Here is a 23,649-nt window from a genome sequence, read left to right on the forward strand (position 1 = left end):
TCCTTTCAGAGACCAGCACCTACCACCTAACAGAAGTTTTTCCTGGCGGATCACTGCGCCGGGCACTCGGCTGAAAGTAAGAGTTCTCAGGTGTCAAAATAACGATTTATGCAGTCACCTAACAGAACCCCTGATGCCTGCGTCCCATGGTGTCTTACTAATTAACTGCCTAAAACCTCATCAACCATAATGTTTGCTGAATAGTTTTATTTCAAACAAGTATTTACCTTCTATCTCCACCAAAGGTTCCTGAGTAAACTCCTGAAAGAATTTGTAGAAGAACTTACTGCAAGCCGCCAACACAGCCTTGTGGGCCTTAAAGTGGTGACCTAGACAGAAAGGAAATAAAATCATACATATTCACAAACAAACATAAAGACTAGGAGACGAACTGAGAAAATCACATGAAGCAAATCTTCATAATGGAATTACACAACAACGTAAATTACTGAACTAAAGTCAGAATATTCTTGGCAGCTGTCTCGACAAATTTTAATCTCAATGAGACACAAAGCTAGACCTTTACCTCAAAGGCCTCATTAAGTCAGTTTTATAAAGGCCAGTTTACAATACTTCAGGAGGCAGGAGCCTCCTACCACTTAATTAAACAGTGAAAGGCATATCCTATTCAGTGGAAACTACTAAATATAACCACCACCCAGAAGGTTACAGATCATTTGGAAAAGAAAGAGAAAAAAAGCCACAGGACGGGCACGAAGCTGCACGTGTTTGCTATGAGACACATCTTAATATGCCTAATATTTGGAAGCAGCATATTTTCACTCGATTGAAAGGACACCCAAGCTGGGTTTGCCTCCATTACAGTGACAACACCCAAGACTGACAAAGACCCCATTTTACTTTGGGGGTTCCCAAAGAGGGTGGGTACCAGTGCTGCAAAGGATCCTTAGCCTCCCTCCAAGACCATTTGAGAAACGAGGGAAAAAAAAAAAATCAACCTTCCCACATGACTCCTGTGGGACACTCAAAGCAGCTTACCCAGGGAAGCCACTAACCAAACATTTAGAGATGTCCTCACTGTCCCCACCCCAAAATCCCGCACTCAGGTGTGCAATGGGAAAACTTCCAGGAGTTAAAACGCCACGGTTCTGTCCAAATCGTCCCTGCCCGCCAACGGAGCCTCCGCAGGCCGCCGGTCCATGTGAGCGGCACTGACAAGCGCCCTCCGGCCCAGCGCGCACTTTCCGCGGACTTTGGTAGGGAGCTCCGAGCGGCCGGGAAGAGGGAGGTGGGAACCGAAGCCCCAAGCCCGCCCGAGCCCACCACCCCACCACCCCACCACCCACCGTCGACAATCAGGGTGATGTCAGTAAACCGGTCCTGCTCTCGCTGTTCATTCAATCGGTCCAGGATCATTTTGTGATGTTCCGGGAACTCCTGAAGGCAGTCCATCGTCTCTTCGGCCTCCATGGCCGGCGGGTTGCTCTACAAAAGAGGAGCATGATAGTGTACACCCATGAGCTCGGGCTGGGCAACAGAACCCCGAAAGCAGAAAACAACAAAAACCAACACCCCAGCAACGTGAAAAGCAGGGGGGAGGGGGAGGCGAGAGAAGAAAGGCGAGCCGCCGGGGGCCGGAGTGGCGGCCGCGGGACTTCGAGCCTGACCTAATTGGAGTCGGGAGACGCGCGCTGGAGCGGGGTGGGCGCCGCGCCGGAGGCTCCGGGCGCCCGGGAGCGCAAGTCCGGCGGGGGCCGGGCCGACAGCCGCCGCGGCCCTCTAACGGCCCGCCAAACCCTTCTGCGCGGCCCTGGCTCCCGCCGCCGCGGAACCCGGTCCGGCCCGCGGCCCACAACGACTCCCGGATCGCCTCTGCCTCCCCGGCCCCCCCTCTCCTCCCCCGCCCCGACCGGGCCGGCACTCACTCAAGGAAGGAGGAGCGGCCCGGACCTGTGCGTCACTTACGTCCACGTAGAGCGTCACTGCGTCAGGCTTCGGCTGACGCGGCTGCCTGAGAGCGCAGACCACCGAGGGCCGGGCCACGCACCCAGCGGCGGGGAGGGGCCAACCGTGGGGACTTGGCGCTCGGCGCCCGCGAGGCCGCGCGCGCGCTCCGGAAGGAAGGAGTCGGGCCGCGGGGGGCTGGGCCGGCGGAGGGCCTGGCGGGGCCGCGGCGGGGATCTCCGCTCTCCGCCCGCCCCGGTCCGACTGCGGGCGTGCGCGCTCCGACCCGGCCTCAGGATCCACCCGCCACGCGCACCCGCGGGGTTTTTATGCGGCTGCTCGCTGGCCCCGCCCCTCCCCGCCCCCTTCCTCCTCGGCTCGCGATCGACCCGCCTTACCTAGCTCGGAATCCTCCCTCGCTCCTCTACGTCCCTCAAAGCCTCTCCTGCCCTGCTCTGCTCTCCCCTCCCGGGGCGGAACTCGTTCCACACCTCTCCCTACCCCTAAACAGCGCCTCGCCCTCCATGTCTGCGCGAGTGCCGGGCGCTCCTTCCGCTCAGGTCCGGCCGGCGCACGTGCGCTCGCTCCAAGACCCGGGGGCCGCGGCGCGGGCTGGGCGGCCACGGGCGCGAGCACGTCCGGCCGCCGGGATCGGCTTCCCGGGTGCCCGCCCTCTCCGTGCTTTGCGGCCAGCACGTGGGTGCCAGGCTCCGGACCCGGTGGATCTGCTGCGATTACTTACACGTGATGCCGTTACTCCGGCGTAACACCCTACTCTCCACACCGCCCTGCTTAAAGAGGCCAGTGACCCATGGTCAACCTCAAGTGACTGTCTCCTTCATTCGGGGAAGAAAATGTTTTTTTAAGGAAAAGGAGATAGATGACATTTATTTTCTCAAAGAGAGAAGAGGGTGGGAATCAGGGAAGACCTCAAATAGCGAAGTGAATGTAACCATTATTCCAACACACATCGATTGAGAGTCAACGCTGTGATAGGCGCTGCTTTGAAGGACTGGAAAATCCGCTGGTGAACGAGGCTTGTGGGGTTTCTGCCTTCCGAGTTTTGGTCTGATAGACATCTCAGACAGTTCATTGCCTGGGGGCTGACTTTTGAGTATTATGAGATGTGAAGAACAAAGTAATCTGGGGGTCAGGGAAAGCCAAGTGACCTTGAAGAAGCACCCCGAACTCGGAGCGTTCTTAGCCAAGACGCAGAGACTGTAGAGCATTCTGGGAACTGGAAGAATGTCGCTGAGGCAGATCCACAGGGGCTTGCAGGCACTGTTAACGATGTCAGATTTTTCCGCATGCTGACGCAGGGAAGCCTTGAAGATGGAACACAGTGGTGACTTAGTAAGATTTGCCTGTTAGGGTGAGAATTCTAGCCTGAATATGGAGAACAGATAATGAGACAAGATGCAAGAGTAGAGACCATCTGGGAGGCTGTTAGCAACCTAGACGAAACCGTGGTGGCAAAGGGATTAGAGAACTATGGAATCTAGTAGTGGTAGAGTCAGGGTTGACTGGAAGGTATGCCATAGGGACTGAACATGCCACACTGCATACGCTCTCGACAAGAGAAGACCAAGGAGAACAATCAAGGACGGCTCTTAGGTTTCTGGCTTAAGCAGGCTGGCTGTTGGTACCATAACCAAAGGAGGGAGTACAAGTGGAGGAACCGGTCGGGGAGAGAGGGATGGGGAGGGGAGGGGAGGGATAATTTTAAGGACACAGCTGAATGGAGGTAATGTCAACAATTCGCTAGATACAAACCTGAAAAGAGAGTCTAGGTGAGGGCTCTCCTTAATGATTTGGAGCATCGCGTGGGTATTGAAGCCATGAACATGGATGAAATTGTTTAAGGAAAATATGCAGGGATAATAGACTAGCAGCTTATAGGTTGAAGTGGACTACTGGTATTTTACTATCATCATTGTCATTATTATTCACACAAGTTTTTTTTTAAAGAATTTATTTATTTTTAGAGAGGGGAAGGGAGGGAGAAGGAGAGAAACACTGATTGGCTGCCTCTCACGCACCCCTAGCTGGGGACCTGGCTCTCAACCCAGGAACAAGCCCTGACTGGGAATGGAACCTCGACCCTTTGGTTTGCAGGCTGACACTCAGTTCACTGAGCCACACCAGCCAGGGCCACACGCTGTTTTTTTTTATGTTGAAGAAACTATACATAGAAATAGGTCTTTTGGAAGTTCAAGCATATAGGGCTGCTTTCCTACAGAACAAAAACTTGATTAAGTTAAATGCAGATTGCCCTCTCGAATGGGGTGTGAGCTATCCACCCACCACAGCCTTCATCAATGTCTCATGTCTTAGACCCAGATTACATTATTCTTTTTTTACTTGCCTTGTTTCTAAAGCATTGGGGTTTGAACTCTTGGTCTAGGGTCAGAACAGAAGAGGGTGTCGTAGGACTTCATCCCTGAGAAGTGCCACTGTGCGTGGGTTGCGTAGGAGAGGAAGAAAGGGTGGCATGGCAGCTGGAGAACGGAGGAAAACCAGAGGAATGTAACACCCAGGCCAACATTTCAAAAGAGAGGGTAGGAAGAGTGATGCCAACACCACCAGCTCGTTGAGCGAAACGGAGGGAAGGAACGACCCGTTAGAATCAGCGTTATGTGTGTCTTTGGTAGAATACCTTAGTAAGAACAGCTTTAGTTAAGTTCTATGGGGGTGGGGGGTGGGGAGGGGAGGGTGGAAATTCTACATCCAAGTAAGTTAAGGACTAATTAGGGAAAGAAATCGAGGTAACAAGGACAGGACTCGAGTTAGGGAGGAGAGAAGGAGTTGCCTGTAGAGGGTGATGGGTCGAGGCAGTTTGAGTTTGTGTTTGGATGGGAGAGACTCAAGCCGCTCAAATGCTGACAGGGGCGGGTCCAGCAGAAGACAATGATGAGAATATAAGAGAAAAGGGGGGCTAATTTTACAAGGAAAAAGGGGGCTAGAGAAGATGAAGTTAAGAGAATAGGTGAATGAGTCAGCCCTAGTCAGGAGGAAGGACATCTACTCTTACTGAAAGGGTTAACGGATTGGGTGCTTTTAGGCATTGGTCCCCAGACTTTTTGGCACCAGGGACCGGTTTCACAGAAGACAGTTTTCCCACGGACCAGGCTTGGGTGGCGGGGGATGGTTTCGGGGTGATTCAAGCACATTGCGTTCAAGCCCACCTCCTGCCGCGCGGCCCCGTCCCAAACAGACCGCTGCCCAGGTGCCAGTCTGTGGCCGGGGGATTGGAACCCGTGCTCTTAGGAGGGTGGACTTGCTTTCAAGAAGTTGAGAATACTCCTAACCGGAAAAAAACCATCTATTTTCTCCATGAAATAGGTGGCCAGATTATCTCCTGTAATTCTAGATTGGGAGAAGAGGGGTGTGCGTGTGTGTTGGGGAGGAGACACTTGAGATTGGAAGAGGTACTAGTTATTTAAGGCTGTGTGACGAATTGCCACAAAATGTAGTGGCTTAATACGTTATGATTATATCATAGTTTCTGTGGCTCAGAAATGTGGATGCCACTTAGCTGGGTTTTCAGGGCCTTTCACAAGGTTCCAATCCAGATGTCAGCTGGGACCACCGTCGTCGTCGTGAGGCTCAGCTGGGACAAGATCTGCTTCCGAGGCCATGTAAGTGGCTGTCAGCAGGGTTCAGTTCCTCCTGGGCTGTAGACTGAGGACTTCGGTTTCCGGGGCAGGCTCTGCCGCCATGTGGGGTTCACCCTAGGGGCTGAGAGCTAGATTCCACCAGGAAGAGCAAGGGACAGAGCGGGACAGAGTGGGCAAGACAGAAGCCAGCGTCTTTTTGGAACCTAACCTGAGAAGTGACCTTCCCTCCCGTTCTCTGAGCCCGTTTGTCGGAAGCAAGTCACCAGATGCAGCCCACAGTCAACGGCACAAACGCCAGGAGGCCTGGCCACTGGGAGGGGTCTCAGGGGCTGCCTACCACGGAGCAGAGAGGAGAAGACCTGCCGTGGATCCCAGACAGAGTCACGTCCCAGCAGCAGCAACAGGGCCAGTAAGAGTCGGCGGCCAAGAGTTCATGCGACAGCATCTGCCGGCCGCGTGATTGCCTCCGGAAGCATTCGGTAATCAGGCACCTACAAGGGCAGGCAACATAGAAGTGAAGTGAGTGTTAAAACAAAGTTCCCTGTGGTGCAAACTATTAAAAAATTAAATTTATTAGGGTGCCATTGGTTAATAAGGTTATGCAGGTCTCAAGTGCACAGTGCTGTGGTACATCATCTGTATGTTGCACTGTGGGCCTACCACCCAGAGTCAGATCTTCTTCCGTCACCGTGTACTTGACCCCTTGACCCTTTACTACACTCCCCCGCCCCCACATCCCCTTCCCTCTGGTCTCTGCCAGTCTGTTCCCTGTGTCTATGTGTTTTCATTTGCTTTTCTCGTTTGTTCCTTAGTTGCTTTCAGTTTTACATCCCGCTTGTGAGTGAAATCACATGGTTCTTCTGTGGCGCAGATTTTGTGTCAGTTAATGATAACCAGGTTTATACACGTTCTCTGGGGTTAATATGGGTTCTTCTGACTTAAGGAGGATTGGCAAGTAGTTCTGGCTGCCTTAGTGGTATCCTTTCATATTCTTCAAGGCCACGTTGGGAAGGAGATGGTGCGGTGGCCGAGCTTGGTCCAAAAGACAGCCTGGGTTGGCGTCTTCGTTCGACTTTGTTGGAGCTGGGTGACTCTGGGCAAACCGTTCCCCCTCACTGCACCACACTGCTCGCCTGTCCAGCAGCGCTGCTGTGGGAAGCGAAGGAGGTAGCACGTGGGCAGCACTTGGGTCGGTCCCCGGCCTCCGGTAAGCTTTCCGCGATGGTGTTCTTTGTTATGCCCCAGTGTAACGTTTATATTGCTACCGTGTAGGATTTTTAAAAAGTCATTTATGGATTAAAGTGGAGGTCTTCTTTGTGACTGCCCAAAGGAACGGAAAATGGAGCATGTCCCCGATGAGTCCAGATACAGCAAGCTGAAAAGAGATTTGACAAGTCCAGATTTTTTGTACGGGCAAGCACTATCTGAAGTACGCAGCAAATAAAAAAAACTGACCAAATGATTAGGGCTATTATTTCCCCCTTTTCGTCCTGCAGGCAGCGAGCCGGGCTCAGGCCGGCAGCAGGTTCTCGAAGGCAATCACTTGGTTGCCTCCAGCTTGGAGGTGACTCGTGTGGCAGTTAACCAACGCTGGCTGGGAAACTCCAAGTCAGGGGGTCACTCAGTCGTCTTGTGGTCCGGGGAAGAAGGCAGGACAGTGGCCAGGGAGCAGAAGTCCCCGGAGATAGCAGGCTAAGCGGGAGGTGACACACCAGGCCAGGCCCAGAGCGTCCTTTTCAGCATTGTTGTCTCAAGGGGCTGAGTGTTCAAGTTCAGCCCCGGCCCCATCTCGGCGCCACAACAGTAGGAAAATGCATCAACATCCAGTTGTGGGAAAGGTTACCGTCCTCCTGGACGTTGGAGAGACTCCAGAACGTTGCTGCTGTCACAGGGTCCTTTAGATCTGAGCACGGCTGGGGCTTTTCTCTTATTTCACTTTGTTTTATTTTATTTTATCGCAAACATGCAACTCACTGGCTTCTGTTTGGTGTCTCTGGGGATAGTCTTTTTCTTGAGCTCTTAGTATTAGAGCACCCCAGTCTATTATTTTTACTGTCACTCTAATGTATTTGGGATTAAATTTATGATGTTAATACGGTGTTTTCTACTTGTCTTACTGTCATGTTACTTCTCTCCTTTCTTGCCTTATGTTGGATTGATTTTTAAAATTACTCCAGACTAAGATGACTTCCAAACAAGTCCAGAACTAGGGTGAAGTGAGGAGCCTCTTGCCTGAGGTGACAAACTTAAGACGGGACCAAGACTCAGAACTCAAAATAAATAGTATTTTTATACATTTTTTAAAAAGCAAATAAATGCAAGACTTCCACTTCCAGGAAGATGGAATTGATGTACTTATCCCTATTTCTCCCACTAAGCACAATGAAAAACCTTGGGCATTGTATAAAAATGTTTTCAAACTGAACTCTTTTAAGAATGATTTATTTGACTTCTGGACGTCAAGAGACCAGACTGTGAATATTCTATCCTGTCTCCAGCACTCCTAAAGTTCTGTTCTACACACAATTTTGACTCCTTGCAATGGTGTTACTGAACGTCCAAGCATAATTGTCCTTCATGTTTTCCTACACTAATTAAATATACTTTTTAAAATTATATTTTATTGATTATACTATTACAGCTGTCCTGATTTTTCTCCCTTTGCTCCCCTCCACCCAGCACCCCCCACTCCCTCAGGCAGTCCCCCCGCCATTGTGCGTATCCATGGGTCATGCATTAGTTCTTTGGCTGCTCCATTTCCTCTGCTGTACTTTTTACATCTCCAAGGCTATTCCGTAATGACTTATTTGTACTTCTTAATCCCCTCACCACTTCGCCCATTCTCTCCCTCCACCCTCTCATTTCGCACCCTTCCCATAACTAAGTTTCTTTCTCTAGAATAACTAAGCATTCTTACATGGAAAAATCTAAGTCAAGTTCAACAAAGTATGTGTGTGTGGAGGGGGAGAGAGGAAATAAACACAGAAAATCTCTCCCTCAATTTCTGACCCCATCAGCCCATTTCCTTAGGGCTGAGCCCAAGGGATGACTCCATCAGAGAACTTTGGACCCATGTGAGGTGTATGCCAGAGTAGATGAAAACTCTAGAATGTCCTAGAATCATCTCAGGCTCCCCCAGACTGGGAAGCCCCAGGCCATGGCTTTGGGGCAGTGTGAGATCCCTGGGATGAGGTGCCCACCCTTCCGCACCCCACATGCCCAGCGAGGGGTCTCACCCCTGGTCCTGCTCAAGGAACAGTCCAGCCCTGTGTCTCCAGCTCTGACCTTGCTGCTGGTCAGCTCCGACTGGTGGCTGGTGGCAGGCCCTGGGGATGCCTCAGAGCTCCCTCTTCTGCACGTCACACCTGCTCCTCTCACCGAAACTGGGCTCTTGGTCACTGACACCTACATCTGCCCTCTAGTGGAATGAGTCATACACCGGAAAAGAATTTCTTTTGGTTTCCCCCCCACTTTTCTCCCAGTCACACACATGCATCTCATCAGTATATTACAAAGTCTTGGGGATTTACAGCCCCTAATAATTCTCAGACCGTTGAGGAATACAATTTCTAGAACACCCTTGAGCACTTTTGATGAAGAGCGTTAGTTTCCTATCCTTTCACAGTCCCTACAGCACTACGTAAATCACAGGTACAATAAATCCCCAAACTTTATGGAGATGTGTGAGCACAGGCATAGCAAGAAGTGAACAAAAAATGCAACAAAATGGTAACGCTGGCTGTGTTCTGATCCCGGGATGAGAATGCTGGTTTTCTTCCTTACAAGGTTTGATATTTTCTCAAAGCTTCACACCAAACCTGTGCCGCCCTTGAACATGAGCTCCATGAAGACAGATAAAGTTTTTGTTCTCTTATATATTTGAAGTGCTGAGAACAGTGTTTTACACATAGTAGGTGCTTAATAAATATTTGTTGAGTAAATGAATCTTTATAATGTAAAAAATAATATGAAAAGGAATAACCATGCTGAAAGTCCTTTTCTTCCTCTGCCTGGGCTCTGTCTTATTTCAAGACAACTGCCACCCCTTCCTTTAGACGCCCCGTGGCCGACACGCTCAGCCCTGGCCCTGCCTGCAGGCCTCATCCCGGCTGTGGACTCCTTCCTGGCCGCCCCTGCCCAGACCTGCCCGCCAGTCTGTCCCTCCCCTTCCCCAGCAACACTGCCAGGCACACGGGCCCCAAATCAGTTTTCCCAGCAGTGACAAGAGCATCGTGGAGGGATAAGCTGTCTTTGTCTGGCCCTCAGCATCAGTAAACTGCCCCCCCACACACACACAGAAATGCATTGTTGGGAGCCGTGGGACCCAGCACCCATGGCCCCTGGAGGAGCCTCAACCACCTGTCTGTCAGGTAAGAGTCTCATGGACCTGCTGTGGGTCCCGCAGTGCCCTATGAACCGGCTCAAGCCCTCCTGGCTGTGGTCTTGCAGCCCCTGAAAACACACTGCCCTAAGACAATTACCAACGGACAAGAAGAGCCTTTCTGGAAGTCTAGGTTTCCATTGGATTAAAAAAAAAAGAGTTTGGATGTATTGGCGAAAGAAGGAAACAACTTGAGTTTCTATGCATGACCCCTGCCCCGAAGGCAGCACAGCTGAGGGTCAGGAGAGATCTTCCCAGCCTGTGATTTCTCGAGGGGGTGGGGTGGGAGGGGCGGGGGATGGGATGTAGGATGCTGGAGGCGCAGGAGTGTGTGCGTGAGCACCGCTCCCCTAGCTGTGTGGACGCTGACAATGAGGTACTTCCAGGCTGTTGACAGTGAGCACTGGCGGAAAGCTGGCTGGGACCTGCAAGCCAGAGGAAAACCGCGAACTTGAGCTTGAGCGCCACCTTTGGGAAAACTGAAGAGAGGCTGTCAGCCCTAGTCCTGCTTGGTTCATGGCGAGACCAGAGAAGGCAGGCGAGCTCCAGAGTTCCGCCACTAGAGGGCGCAGGAAGCGCGGAGCGGGGGTGCCCACGGGTCTGAGAGAAAAAACCTGCGTCCTCTGGCGTTTCTCTGCCGGAGTCAGCGAGCGCTGGAGGAGGCGACTGCTGTTTCCAGCGCAAAGACAGAAATGTAAACCTTCAAGAACATGAAAAACCCAGGGCACATGACACTACCGATGGGTCATCATAATCTTCCAGTAACCAACACGAAGGCTGTGAGGTTCTGCTAATTCCTTGATAAATAATTCAAAATAGCTACTTTGGGGAGGCTCAGTGAACTACCAGGAGACACAGAAAAACAATTCAAGGAAATCAGGACACTGTTGGGTCAAAGAATACATAAAGGGAAACAACTTCTCCAAGCAAACGAAAAAGGAAACAGCGCACACCAAACCTGGGAGGCAGCTGACGCCGTGTCCCATCTGGCCCTTTTCAGCAAGTTGGCCCACGAGGCAAACCACTCCCCCTGCCTGCAAATGCAATAGGACATTTACATGATGTGTATGGACTTAAGACCTTCAGGTCACTTTCCTTTCAAAAAAATTCAGGACCAAGTACACGTCTGTCTGCGCTGCCCAGTAAGCAGACTTCCCCTCACCACTGTCCTTTATTACCGTCCTGTCCTGACCCTTACACTGGACACAGCCGGTGACTGAAGCAGCTCACCCGTGAACAGGTCCACATGCAGGCCTCCCAGGTCCACTGTCCGTGGCAAACAGGCACAGCTGTGACCTGAATTCCTGGGGCACAGGGAGATGGCGTTGGGCCCTGGGTCACCTACTCAGTTTCCTGATGAGTCCTGGGCACTGCTGGGCTCATTTCTGACTGCGCCGTAGCACGGGTGCTGCAGCACTCACCCACGTGTATGGCTCAGTGAGTCTGAGCAGCTGGATTGTCTTGGGCATTTCCAGCCCCACGGTCAGGTGCCCGGGCTGTGTGTTGGGGACATTGGGTCATGTGGCCGAAAGTGCACATTAGCTCCTTCAGCAGCTTTGTCCTGCCCTGGACAAGGTCCCTCTCCTCCTCGGGGCCCCATTCCACATCCAGAGACTCATGAGTCCCGGACTAAATGGGTGGAGTGCTGTCGTCAAGAGCGATCTACACTGTCTTCAAATCCGAAAGCCGCCCTGGCCGGTGTGGCTGAGGGGGTTGGGCCCCCGTCCTGCAAACAGAAAGGTCCTGGTTCTGTTCCCGGGCAGGGCCCATGCCTGGCTCCGGGTTTGGTCCCCTGCCAGGGACCAGGCAAGAGGCAAGTGAGCCACGTTTCTCTCTCTCTCACATAGACGTTTCCCTCCTTCTCTTCCTCCCCCCATTCCCCTTTCTTGAGAATCAATCCAGAAAATTAGGGATAAAAAACGTCAAAGAGGCCCCAAATGCTCTTCTCATCTATAGTAAGGGTTTCAAGATACAATAAACTTTCCTATAGTTGGTGTGGCCTGGACCACTGGTACCCTCAAAACGATATCAAGGTGGCATGCCCCAAATTTCTGTAGGATTTACAGTATCTACTGGAATCCAGACCAGTGGCACTGTGGAAAATCGTGATTTTCAAGGAATGTGTCTTTTATCTAAACTTTGAAATTTGTTGATATAAGGTTACTTATTCTATCATGATAATCTCTTTATTGTTACAGATTCTGTGGTGAGGTTCTTTTTTATTCCTGATCTTATGATACTATGAATTTACTCCTCCTCATTTCTGTTTCTTATTAGCTAAGCTTATGAGGGGCTATCTATTTTGGTCTCGTTAATCATTTGTAATGTTGTTTAATGGCTACATCATGAATGTTTATTCTTTTAATTATTTCCTTCTAATTTCTTTGGACTCAATTTCCATTAGTTTTCTCATCTCTTCAAGTAGATCCTTAATTAATATTACAGGTAGTAGTTTTTTAAATATGGTTATTTGAAGGTGAATATTTATCTCTCCATATGATTTTGGGCATATCCTTCAAGGTTGATGTTGAATATTCATTAATAATCAATTAAAATATTTTATAGTTTCCACTGAGATTTTTTTCTGTGACTCATGGGTATTTAGATGGTTATTGCTGTTTCATTTCCAAATATTAGACATACTGTGGTAACTTTTTGTTAATGATTTTAAATTACTTGTAATGGGACATCTGTTGAAATCATTTTAAGAGCATATTGGAATTTAGTGTACAATAGTGATAATTATTCAGTAAATATGTGCAGCATCAACTGGCTACTCCCAGGGATAAACATAGGTGGCTCCCTCCCTCACTCTCTATTGCAAAGTAAATCTCCAGTGAACAGAATGTTCAATGTGTTTATTAATAAAAGATTTCAAAGAAAATATTTAATTATATGTGAATAAAAGATTTCAAGATTTATATGGAAGAATAAACACATTAGAAGTAGTTATTGGCCCTGGCTGGTGTAGCTCAGTGGATTGAGCATGAGCTGCGAACCAAACCATCGCAGGTTCGATTCCCAGTCAGGGCACATGCCTGGGTTGCAGGCCATGTTTCCCAGCAAACGCACATTGATGTTTCTCTCTCTCTCTCTCTCTCTCTCCCTCCCTTCCCTCTCTAAAAATAAGTAAATAAAATCTTAAAAAATATATTTTTAAAAAAGTAGGTCATTGGGTGATATTTTGGAAAACCCACCTTTTCATTTTTGTTTACATGACACATGTCAAATTTTTAGCAAATTATTACAATTCATGCTTGGAAAAACATGCTGTTTTATTTATTTCATTCCATTCTTTTATGTTGTCTTATATCCAACCACTTCTTTTCTTGCCTCATTCTAATTTTTCAGTATTGTAAAAATTATGTATGCATCCATGTAAATGAGTGGGATTTGAATGTGACTGTGTTTTTGATGCACATAAATGATATACTCAGACACATATTTCTGTTTCCATTATTCACTCATCACTATGATTTTAAAGTCAGCGTTCCTGTACCTGTGGCTTGTCTGTCTCCTCTAGCTGCTACACGTGTTTTGCAGTGAGAATCCACCTCGTTTGGTACCAACACTCACCTACTGCTGAATATCGCGGTGGCTTCCAGCCCCCCGTGTGACGCATAGGAGCACGATGATGTCATCACGTACACACTCTGCAGGCCTGAGTTGGGCGTTTGTTCTGTGACATAGTCCCGGGTGCGCTGTGGAGGGACAAGGGGAAAGGGTACAAAGCTCCCGTGCACACGACCACACTGCTGTTCCGAATTCACACTCACACCAGTCCCGACGGAAGGTGTTTTCTCAAGTCCGCACCAACTCTTTGAACTACTCACCTTTCCCATCTTTCCCCTTTTGACAGCTTTGTGGTGTCAACCTTTCCTTACCTGTGATGCTTTTGAGCCGCTCTCCACACACTCTTCAGCCCGCATGTGTTCCGTACAGGTTTCCTTGATACCTGCAGGCACAGTGCTCGTATGCAGCTTTCTTCAACTGAAACAGCAGAGAGCAAAGAAATTAATGTAAATGTACACGAAAAATATTGAAGATATTATTTATTTTTAGAGAGGGGGAAGGGAGAAAGAGAAACCTCAATGTGGGGTAGCCTCCTGTGTGCCTCCTCCTGGGGAAACTGACTCACAACCCAGGCATGTGCCCTAAATGGGAATCGAACGGGTGACACTTGGGTTCACAGGCTGGCAGTCAATCCACTGAGCCACAACAGCCAGGCCTATAGGAAAACAATGGGAGCATTCCCAGACTCCAAATACCCTACCAAATTATACCAAATAACAGATAAAACCCCAAATAACACGGACATATGGTAAAAGCAGCACAACATTGTTTGCCAAAAAACTTCCACAGCCAAAAGCTCCTTAAAAGAAAGGGCTCACGAAGCCAAATGCTCATCTGCAAAGGACCAGGTCCTGGGGATGAGCCGAGTCTACGGGGAAAATGCAAGTCTGCGTCCTGGAGTCGGTGGGCTCTTCTTTGGGGACAAAAGACAGAAGTTGTGTTGCAAGAATTCGCGTTGGCTGTCGATAAGGGGGTGGGTGAGATAAGGGGGTAGATGCAGGCAAAACTGGGTTCGCTCTGGGACGGAGACTCAGTCCATCAGAACAATGGTTTGGTGCTCTGGCTCCGGGGCGGCAGCCCTCCTGAAGGCTCCTGGGGAAGCCCGGAGCAGAGGCCCCAGAAGACCCGCGGCACTTGGCTTTTCCCTTCGACACTCACACAGATGGGCACCTGGAAGACGCTCTCTCTCCACAGAAACTCAGGGATGAAAGCAGAGTCTTTCTGGTTCTTCCCTGTAGCTGCTCACCTCTCCTGTCCCTCCCTTCCTTCCTGTGGCCGGCTCTAATTAATTCAGGGCATCTCAGAAGTTTTTTCTTGTCAATATGATAAATATACAGACTATATGAAGTAGAAGTAATGTGTTCATAGGGTAGTTTCACTTATTAAAAAACACTGACTTGATTTCCCCTTCAATATTGTTGTAAGAGAATGGAATACTGCACTTTCTGTACCTGCCAATTCACGCAAGCAGCTCTCTGTTCATTTTTCCATGACTGCATGCCGACTCCATGGACCATGTGCTACTAGAGGACCACTAGTGACTTCAGCAGCTTTCCGGGTTCTTTCTGTCTGCTTGTACGTAGTGTGCATGGCAGACACAGGCAGGCTCAGTGCCTGCACAGTGTCTTCATTCACTGGGATATAAATGCTTCATTACACCAAATTTATTCTAAATGTAACACCCCACAAGCTCTTGTACGCTTTCCTCATACCTAACAGATGCACAGACTGAACTAAGATAAAGCACAGAGGCTCACTGGCACAGCTCAAAGCCAGGGCATCTTGATGCTCAGATGCTGACATGTTGAGGTGCTGAGATGCTGAGATTTGGAGCGTGGCCCCTGGGGAAGGAGCTAGCCAGGCCACTCTCGCTGCCCCAGGTGCACACTGCCTCCCTAACAGCTGGAAAAAGATGCCGAATTCCACTTTCCCTTCTCACCTGTTTTCACAACATCAAAAATCCTTTTGTGATTTCTCTCTAATAGTGAAAATAGGTACTTATGGAGAGCTTTCAGAAAATCGAAGGGGTGTAAAGAGAATTTTTGAGAAGCAGAGTTTACCTGTATGGTCCTATTCTTCTCTGAATTACCTGTTCACAACCCTTGAAAATTTTCCTTTGGATTTCCTGCCTTATCATTTTGATTTGTACAGGCTGCATGTGCTGTGTATACACAGTTATTAGTTCCTTGTGAGTTTTAGACTCTGAAATGATCTTCTTTCAATTGTCATCTCACAGTTTTTCCCATGTGGTATACCTCCAATATGTAGAAATATTTCTTTCTACAGACTATCTTTCTAACCATATTTTTGATAGTGTATTATGACATTATTTCCAGAGTATATAACTATTACACACTACTTTTCGCAACTGATGTTCTATTATTTAATTTGAGTTCTGCATCATTGTTGTCATAAGTGAGATATTATTGGTTGTTTTGAGGATAAGTGCACACACATTTGAATTGTACTAAATTCTCAGTGCTCTAAAAAGTGGGGTAGTTGTGATTCTTTTCTAAAGAGTCATTCCAGTGACTTTCCAGATTAAAATTGGGAGGCGAATTTTCCCTAATAGAATGTCAAGCACCGAGTTCTCCCATGCAAGCTTCCACTGAAGCGTGGTCCTCACCCGGAAGCTTCTCAGACAATTTCTTTGCTGTCTGTGTCCTGAGCGCTTCCATGCTCCAAACTGTCTGTAACATTGAAATTGGGAGGTTGTTACAAATTTATGACTCAGGGTTTTTTCTTCAAAACATTTATCTTAGCTCAGTCTACATCAGAGGATGAGGTGCAATGATCAACGAAGTCGTTTTGAGCATATCAATGAAAACCAAAGTGGTTTCTACAAACTTTTCCTAATAAATGGAACTCAGTCTCATGGGAAAAGGGACTAATTGCAGGTCAGAGGCCAGAAAAGTGGAAGCTGCCCCCTGGGTGGTAGGTTAGTGTATCAGAAACAAGGAAAGTGGGAAAGACTAGGAGCACGCCTCAAAAGGGGGCGAAGTGAGGTTGATGGGCCTTCACCGACCTAAGGGAACAAAATCTGACTATCAAAAAAAATTACCCACAATGAGATACCACTTCACACCAGTCAGAATGGCCATCATAAACAAGGCAACAAACAACAAGAGTGGGAGAGGATGTGGAGAAAAGGGAACCCTAGTGCACTGCTGGTGGGACTGCAGACTGGTACAACCACTATGGAAAGCAGTATGGAGCTTCCTCAGAAAACCGAAAATGGATCTGCCTTTTGACCCTGCATTTCCACTGCTGGGACTATATCCTAAGAACCCTGAAACACCAATTCAAAAGAACCTTTGCACCCCCATGTTCATAGCAGCACAGTTTACAATAGCCAAGTGTTGGAAGCAACCTAGATGCCCATCAGTAAATGAATGGATCAAAAAACTATGGTGCATTTACACAATGGAATTCTATGCAGCAGAAAGAAAGAAGGAGCTCCTACCCTTTGCAACAGCATGGATATAGCTGGAAAGCATTATGCTAAGCGAAACAAGCCAGGCGGTGAAAGACAAATACCATGTGATCTCACCTTTAACAGGAACCTAAACAACAAAACAAAGACACAAGCAAAATATAACCAAAGACACTGAAATAGAGGACAGACTGACAGAGTTCAGAGGGGAGAGGAGAGGGAATTTCAGGGGCAATGGGAAGGGTTCATGGGAATGAATTTAAAGGACACATGGACAATAACTAGAGGGAGGGTGGTCATTGGGAGGGAAGTGGGGAGGGTTGGGAGGGTGGGCTGGATTGGGAGTAAAAAGGAGAAAACTGTATTTGAACAATGATTAAAATAAAAAAAATTAAAAAAAAAGAAATTTTTGAAAAGAAATTTTTATGTATGGTCAAACTCACTAAAATTAAAATAAATTTACTTAAAATGAATTTTAATATTAAAAAAATAAAATAAAATAAAATTTAAAGAAAATTGCAAGTACAATGAACTTAAACACTGTCTGGTTCTGGAGGATGCAGGGATGAAATTAGGATTTCAATTTTTCTGAAAGTGAAGCTTACTACCTATGAAAGGAAAAAGCAAAAGGAGAATCAGATGAGAAAACCTTGCAGAGTGCAATGCAGATCTGACCCATTTTCCACCGGGTCAACGGGTGGAGGCTGAAGCAAAGATTACTCATTAAGGCTCTGGTTCAACACCTGGCTGGGTCCCGGGCTGCTGGCTAACTCGGAACCCGTGTGTCCTGGACTCCGAAGCTGAGGCAGGCTCCCCAGGGACTGAGAGCTGGAGGCTGTCAGAGAGTGAATACTCTGCCTGGCCGGGCGTGGGTTCCTCCAGGGGCGGGGATGGGCGGGGCGAGGTGGGGCAGGAAATCTGAGCAGGTAGTGTCAAATTAATCAAATACACTAAAACCCAGGTGTTCAGTGTATAAACACACTTAACCTAACAACCCTCCTTAGTTATCATTGGATATTGCTAGGATGTATCTTTTTTCTGCAGACTGACAAGGAGAAATAATTACTGATCCAGCCATTGGTGTATGAATTGCATTGTAGTCAAAGAAAAAATTATTGAAATTTGAAAAGATATCAGCACCCTTGTGTTCATTGCAGCCCATTCCTGAGAGCTAAGATATGGGAGCAAGTTAAGTGCCCATCGGTAGATGAGTAGATAAAGAAGTTGTGGTACTCATATAGAAAGGAATATTCCTTGACCATAGAACAAAATAAAATCTTAGCATTTATGAGAACATGGATGGGCCAAGAGTGAAATAAATGAAATAAGACAGAGAAAGACAAATACCGTATGATGTCACTTCTATGTGGAATATAAATGACAAAATAAATAAACAAACAAAACAGAAAGAGACTCAGAGACCCAGAGAACAAACCAGGGGTTGCCACATGGGATGGGGTTTGGAGGGGTGGGTGAGACAGGTGAGAATATCCAGAAGCACAAATTGGTGGCTCCAAAACAGTCACAGGGATGTAAAGTCAACATAGGAGATATACTCAAGATTATTATAAAAACTATGTAAGGTGACAGGTGGCTACGTCATTTTGGGGGGGAATGCTTCATAAACCATACAAATGTGCAAGGACTATGCTCTGCACCTACACTACAATCACATGAAATAATGTTGACCTCCAACCATGATGGACAGAAACCCACATCATGTTGCATACCTGAAACATGTACAGTTTTAAAATAAAAATAAACCTATTTTATGACTGAAAATAAAAAGAAAACTATTAGTGAGAAAAGGAACATTTCTACAGCAGACACCCACCTAATAAATGAAGATGAAAGACAAGGTGAAGTACTCATCATTTTCCAACGCCCCCCGCCATATAATTAATGTAGGTAATGATCACTACCAGATGTTAAACCATTGACTGAGACATTAGTGGGGACATTTGTCACACAGGGATGAAGCTTACATCTCCAAAATCCAGGCACAGTTCTTAACCTTGCTGTCAGGTAAAATGGACCTCTTGATTCATAGGAAGACACAGCATCACTTATGAAGTATTTTTGCCTATAAAATTCAGACTAAATGCAATAAACGTGAACATCTTTGGTCCACAAGGACAATGTGGAATAAAAGAAAATTAAGCAGCACCTAGGGCTCAGTCAGCCAAATTCAGGAAGTGGAAAATTCTACGGGACAAATTACCTACACTTTGAAACAATAAAAGGCAAGGGAAAGAGGGGATGATTGACGTGGACCCAGCTGGTGGGTCCTACATCGTGGATGAGGCACCAGAAATTCACACGGACTGCCGAGTCCTGTGGAGGAAAAGGGACACATGGCTTTTCTCTCAAGGGGAGAAAAAGCGGTGGCCTCCGCCATGACAGGCTTTTATTTCTTTTCCTGGCCCCATTACATGATGGTCCTCAGTTACTATGCACAGGTTCGCTTTAGGTGGTTTACCTTTTACAGAAAACAAAGGAGCAGATGCCGCTAATCATAAAAGAAGGATATTTGCAAGTGAAAAGGGAAAAGTGGTTGAACCCCTTACACTCATCCTTGGAAGGTTTAGCATGGATTTTAGGAAGTTACTTTGCAGTAAATGTGTGCTGCCTCAATTCAGAATGAGGGAGTTTTAGCAAAAGCAAGTCTCAAAGCAGACTAGGTGCAATGCAAGCCTGATTCCCCACGGGAGAACCTATCCATGGGTGTGGGTCCTGTGCATCTCTGAGTGGGAGCTGGTCCCACGCCTCGCAGAGTGGTCTCCTACATTTCCCCCCTTGTTTTTAGCTAGAATCGGTATAGATCCCACAAAGCTTGCAACTTGCTGGTCTCTCACACTACCCTGGCAAAACAATTCACAAATGTGTCCAACTGCACAGAACAATATTACAATCAGTGAGCAACCAGCGGTTCCAAAGACCCACATTCTCAGATTAAGCCCCTCAGTCATTGTCTGGCAGTAAGGACCAAATAGACAACATTCAAAGAACTCTGAGGGCCTATTTTGAGTCAGGGTCAGATAGCTAAAGGGCCTTAAAATTTTGGGGAAACAAACTCATTTCAGGCTTGGACCCTTACCATTTAAATCGAGGGTACCAGCAAAGTAGGCTTCATAGGATTTTATGCTTTCTTCCCCTTTCTCTTAGGCCTGCTTGCCCGCAGGGAACCAGCCCTTTCCAGCAGAGGGACATACTCACCTCCGGCATTGTTTCAGGCTGAAGTCAGGCAGGGGAAAATAAGGCAGCCAAGAGATTAGGAGACATTAGGACTCAGGCTATGTCAAAGCCGAGGGGTGAGGGTCCATCACCCCCTTTTTCTATAGCCCCCCAATTCCTTCCCTGATGGTCTCCTCATGATCGTGCCTGTCTTAGGTCGTCCTTGCTTTGAGGAATCTGACCAGTCACTGGCTAACCAGTCATCCCCCAGGGTCTACCAGGGGAAGGTGAAAGGGGCAGAGATGGAGATCCTGCCAGGGAGATAAGCTTCGTCTCCTCAGTGGCTTAGGGTCCCAAGGTCTCTCACTCAGCCTTAGCCTTGGGGGGGTTACAGCTTCTGAAACCAGGCAGGGTGGTTCCCAACAGATAACGAACAACTCCAAATCAGAAATATTTTTGTGAGACAAATCAAGCCTGTGCAATGGGTGGATCTTCTGTGAATTCCGAAGGGAAGACGCCCACTGCAGATGCATTTCAGAGGCGGGGCAGTGGGGATGCTGACTGCTGATTAGGCAACAATAACAGTATCTTTAAGCCCCGACCCTGTGGCTCACTGGGTTGGGCATCACCCTGCAAACCCAGAGGTGGCTGGTGAGATTACCAGTCAGGGCACAGGCCTGTTATGGCCAGGATCCTGGTTAGGGGCCTGTGAGAGGCAACCAATTTATGTTTCTCTCCCTCTCTCTCTCTCCCTCCCTTCCCCTCTCTCTAAAAAAATAAAATAAAATCTTGTAAAAAATTATTCCTGAAACAATACAGTATAAAAAACATCGTGAGTGTAAAAGAGGCGGGTCTGCTGTGGACAGACACGTGCACTGACGGGGAGACTGACACCCCGTGCGTGGCTGACATGACCGCACTCTGAGGAAGACAGAACGCACAAGAAACCTCCAGGAGGGACGGATGGAACACGGTTGTCCGATGCTGAAAACTGTAGAGCCTGGGGGAGGGGTACATTTGGGCCCTTGAAACTATTATTTCTCTGTAGGAATGCTGATATTTTCATAATAACAATTTAAAATAAAATAGAACTATACCAAAAAGTACCCAAGAGATATGACTGTAACTCATTCAGAATTTAAGGGACGGTGCTAGGCCCCAGGGGTGCTGTGGAAATGGGCACGTTTATGAAACCCGGGGAGGTGGTGCTGGCCCTGGCTGGGTGCTGCTTCGGATGCCAAGTGGTCATCATGAAGAACATTGATGACCTACAGACATGCTCTGGGCGCTGGAATTCCCCACTGTCCCCACAGAGTGACAGCAGCCATCGGCAAGAAGAAAATCGCCAAGAGGTCTAAGACCAAGTCTTCTGTGAACGTCTATTTCTGAAAGACCCCTGCTGTGAAACACAAGGCCCCAAGGGAGGCCAGGTCAAGTGCGAAGACAGATACAAGACCAGCGAGATCAAATGGTTCTTCCAGAAGCTGCAGTTTCAGATCTTTTCTGTTTCAGTCATCAAAAATCCAAAAGACTAAAAAAAACACTTAAGGACAGTTATGTTCACATGTGTAACATGTGTAAAATATGTTATGTTCATATGTAAAAGAGATACAAGTACAAATATGTTAAAAATCTGCTGAGCTTCCAGTGTCTGGGTCACGAATGACTCAGGTTCCTATGCAGCCCCGTCCTTTCTGACCTTAAGAGCCTTCCCTAGTCCAAAGGGAGATTTGGTCAACATTCACACCCGAGTAGGAAAGCCCAGGGACCCTCCAGTTCCTGCCCATCATCGTGGATTTTGCGGTTCCCATTGTTGGTGACGGACACCGAGTATCTGCAGACCCACCCTGGGCTGGGGCACTTCGCTTCTAGAGGAGCCAGGCACCGATACTCCAGGACTGGGGTGGGGGACCCGTCCGAGTGACGACCTCTGGGGACAGCCACTGCTGCCCGTCCCAGGCAGGGGATCTGAAGCGCTGTGGCCCGGACGACTGTGGCCAGCAAGAACCCTGAGATTTCCTCACCACCACCCTCCCCGAGCAAAGTGTCTTCAGAGTTCTCAGACGACTTTCTTTCGCTCCAAAATCAAGACCAAAACCATGCCAGCCTTTTATTTCTCCGTGTGTTCCTAGCTGGTCTGTAGGGAAGGACCAGGCAGGGGAGGGGCTGCTGGGCTTTACTGGGTTTGGTGGGAAGAGGACCCAGGTGAAATACGCCCGGCAGGCTGCATTGTAAGTGAATGGGCCGGCCTTGGAAGCCACAGTTAAAATACACTTGTGATGACTTTAGACACTTGCAAATGAATGGAAAAGAAGGAGCGAAATTACGTACATGTATGCATCACTTTACTGAATTTATGATGAAAGACTATCACATATTACAAGACTGACAGAAAAATACAGGGTAAAAATTGCTCCTAATGGGAAGAATTCAATGGGAGGAAGGAAAGCAGGGAACAGGGAACCACTAATAACAGAACGCACACAATCCCATAAAACTGGACAAGGGTTTTGAGGAAACACTGGGAAATGTGTCGTGAACTCAATGAATTCGTGCATTAGGTGTGAAACCACAGGCCATTGAAAGTCTTTCCTGATTCTGACATTCCAGGGTGGACACACATAGAAAGTTACAATTTCCAGTAAGGTCCTGGACCCTCCTTATCGACCCCGACTTAATCACTCCGGAACCCCTTTCCCGACCTGCGGTGGGGTCGCGCGGACCTGAGGGCCTGCAACCACGGTCCCGCCCCAGAGGTGAGGACCCGTGATCTCGGTGGATCTGAGCGCTGAGACTCCCACCTCCGAAAGCGGACGGTCCGCGCGGCGGGCACGCAGAGACGACGCCCTGGAGAAGTGGAGTTTCCCTCTAGGTGTCGGAGACTGGCCCAGAGGCTTTCTACAGAGAGGACCAAGGGTCTGACCCCACCCTTCTCCACCCTAAGGACCTACCTACTCCGCCCTAACCTCCTCCCGCCACTTTCAATCAGGGAGCTACCCCTCAGGCCGTCACTAGGGCCTTCCTAGGGGCTGAGACCCTTCCCCTTATTGGCCCCAGGCTCCGAACAATTTGCAATGCAAATGAGGGTCATTCATTCAGAGTAATCTCCTTTCCGAGGGAGTTCCCGCACCCACAGTATAAAAGGCACAGTCTGTACCTGCCTGAATCATTCGCTTCTTCCCCTGGACTCCTAGAGCGTTTCCTCCGACTCTGCCAGCTGAAGCGATGGAAGCGGACCCGCCCGCCTGGGAGGACCAGCCCTGGATGTGGGAGCGTCCGCAGCCCAGCGTGCCTCCGGGCCTGGACCGAGAGCTGGCCTGGGCCTGGGCCACGGACAACTTCCCCGCGCTGTGCCGCCCCTCCTGCGCACCCGGCCCGCGACTCGGAGAACACAGCTACGGTGCCCACGGGCTGCTGCGCCGCGACGGCACCTGGCGCGTGGATGTTCCGGGAGCCGAGAGGGGCCAGAAACGCTGTGGAGACCCTCGCGTCTACTGCCCGGAGCCTGCATCTGCCAAGGACCCACAGCCACCTCAAGGAGGTGCCAGCGCCACAAGGGAGGGCGA

General features: G+C 48.6%; 1 protein-coding gene and 1 pseudogene across 6 annotated transcripts in view; one reads left to right on the top strand and one right to left on the bottom strand.

Annotated features, from left to right (window-relative positions):
- The window catches only part of ZNF131 (zinc finger protein 131), a 29,737-nt gene extending 27,196 nt beyond the window's left edge, over nucleotides 1-2,541 (bottom strand). The window contains exons 1-3 of one of the 6 annotated variants that reach the window (XM_045839946.1): nucleotides 2,407-2,541; nucleotides 1,308-1,446; nucleotides 228-329 (exon numbers count right to left, since the gene is read on the bottom strand). In XM_045839946.1, the coding sequence (XP_045695902.1) occupies nucleotides 228-329; nucleotides 1,308-1,431 (226 nt within the window). In that variant the 5' untranslated portion in view covers nucleotides 1,432-1,446; nucleotides 2,407-2,541. Of the gene's footprint in view, nucleotides 1-227; nucleotides 330-1,307; nucleotides 1,447-1,628; nucleotides 1,852-1,886; nucleotides 2,266-2,303 lie in introns of those variants that run through there. The other 5 variants (XM_045839944.1, XM_045839950.1, XM_045839948.1 and 2 more) reach the window with 5 other exon arrangements.
- An 18,717-nt stretch (nucleotides 2,542-21,258) lies between these two features.
- Nucleotides 21,259-21,618, top strand: LOC123819512 (annotated as a pseudogene).
- The last annotated feature ends 2,031 nt before the right edge of the window (nucleotides 21,619-23,649 follow it).

The sequence above is a fragment of the Phyllostomus hastatus genome, unplaced genomic scaffold, assembly GCF_019186645.2.
Source record: "Phyllostomus hastatus isolate PE091 unplaced genomic scaffold, TTU_PhHast_1.1 phas_contig_329, whole genome shotgun sequence".
NCBI classification, from domain to species: Eukaryota; Metazoa; Chordata; class Mammalia; order Chiroptera; family Phyllostomidae; genus Phyllostomus; species Phyllostomus hastatus.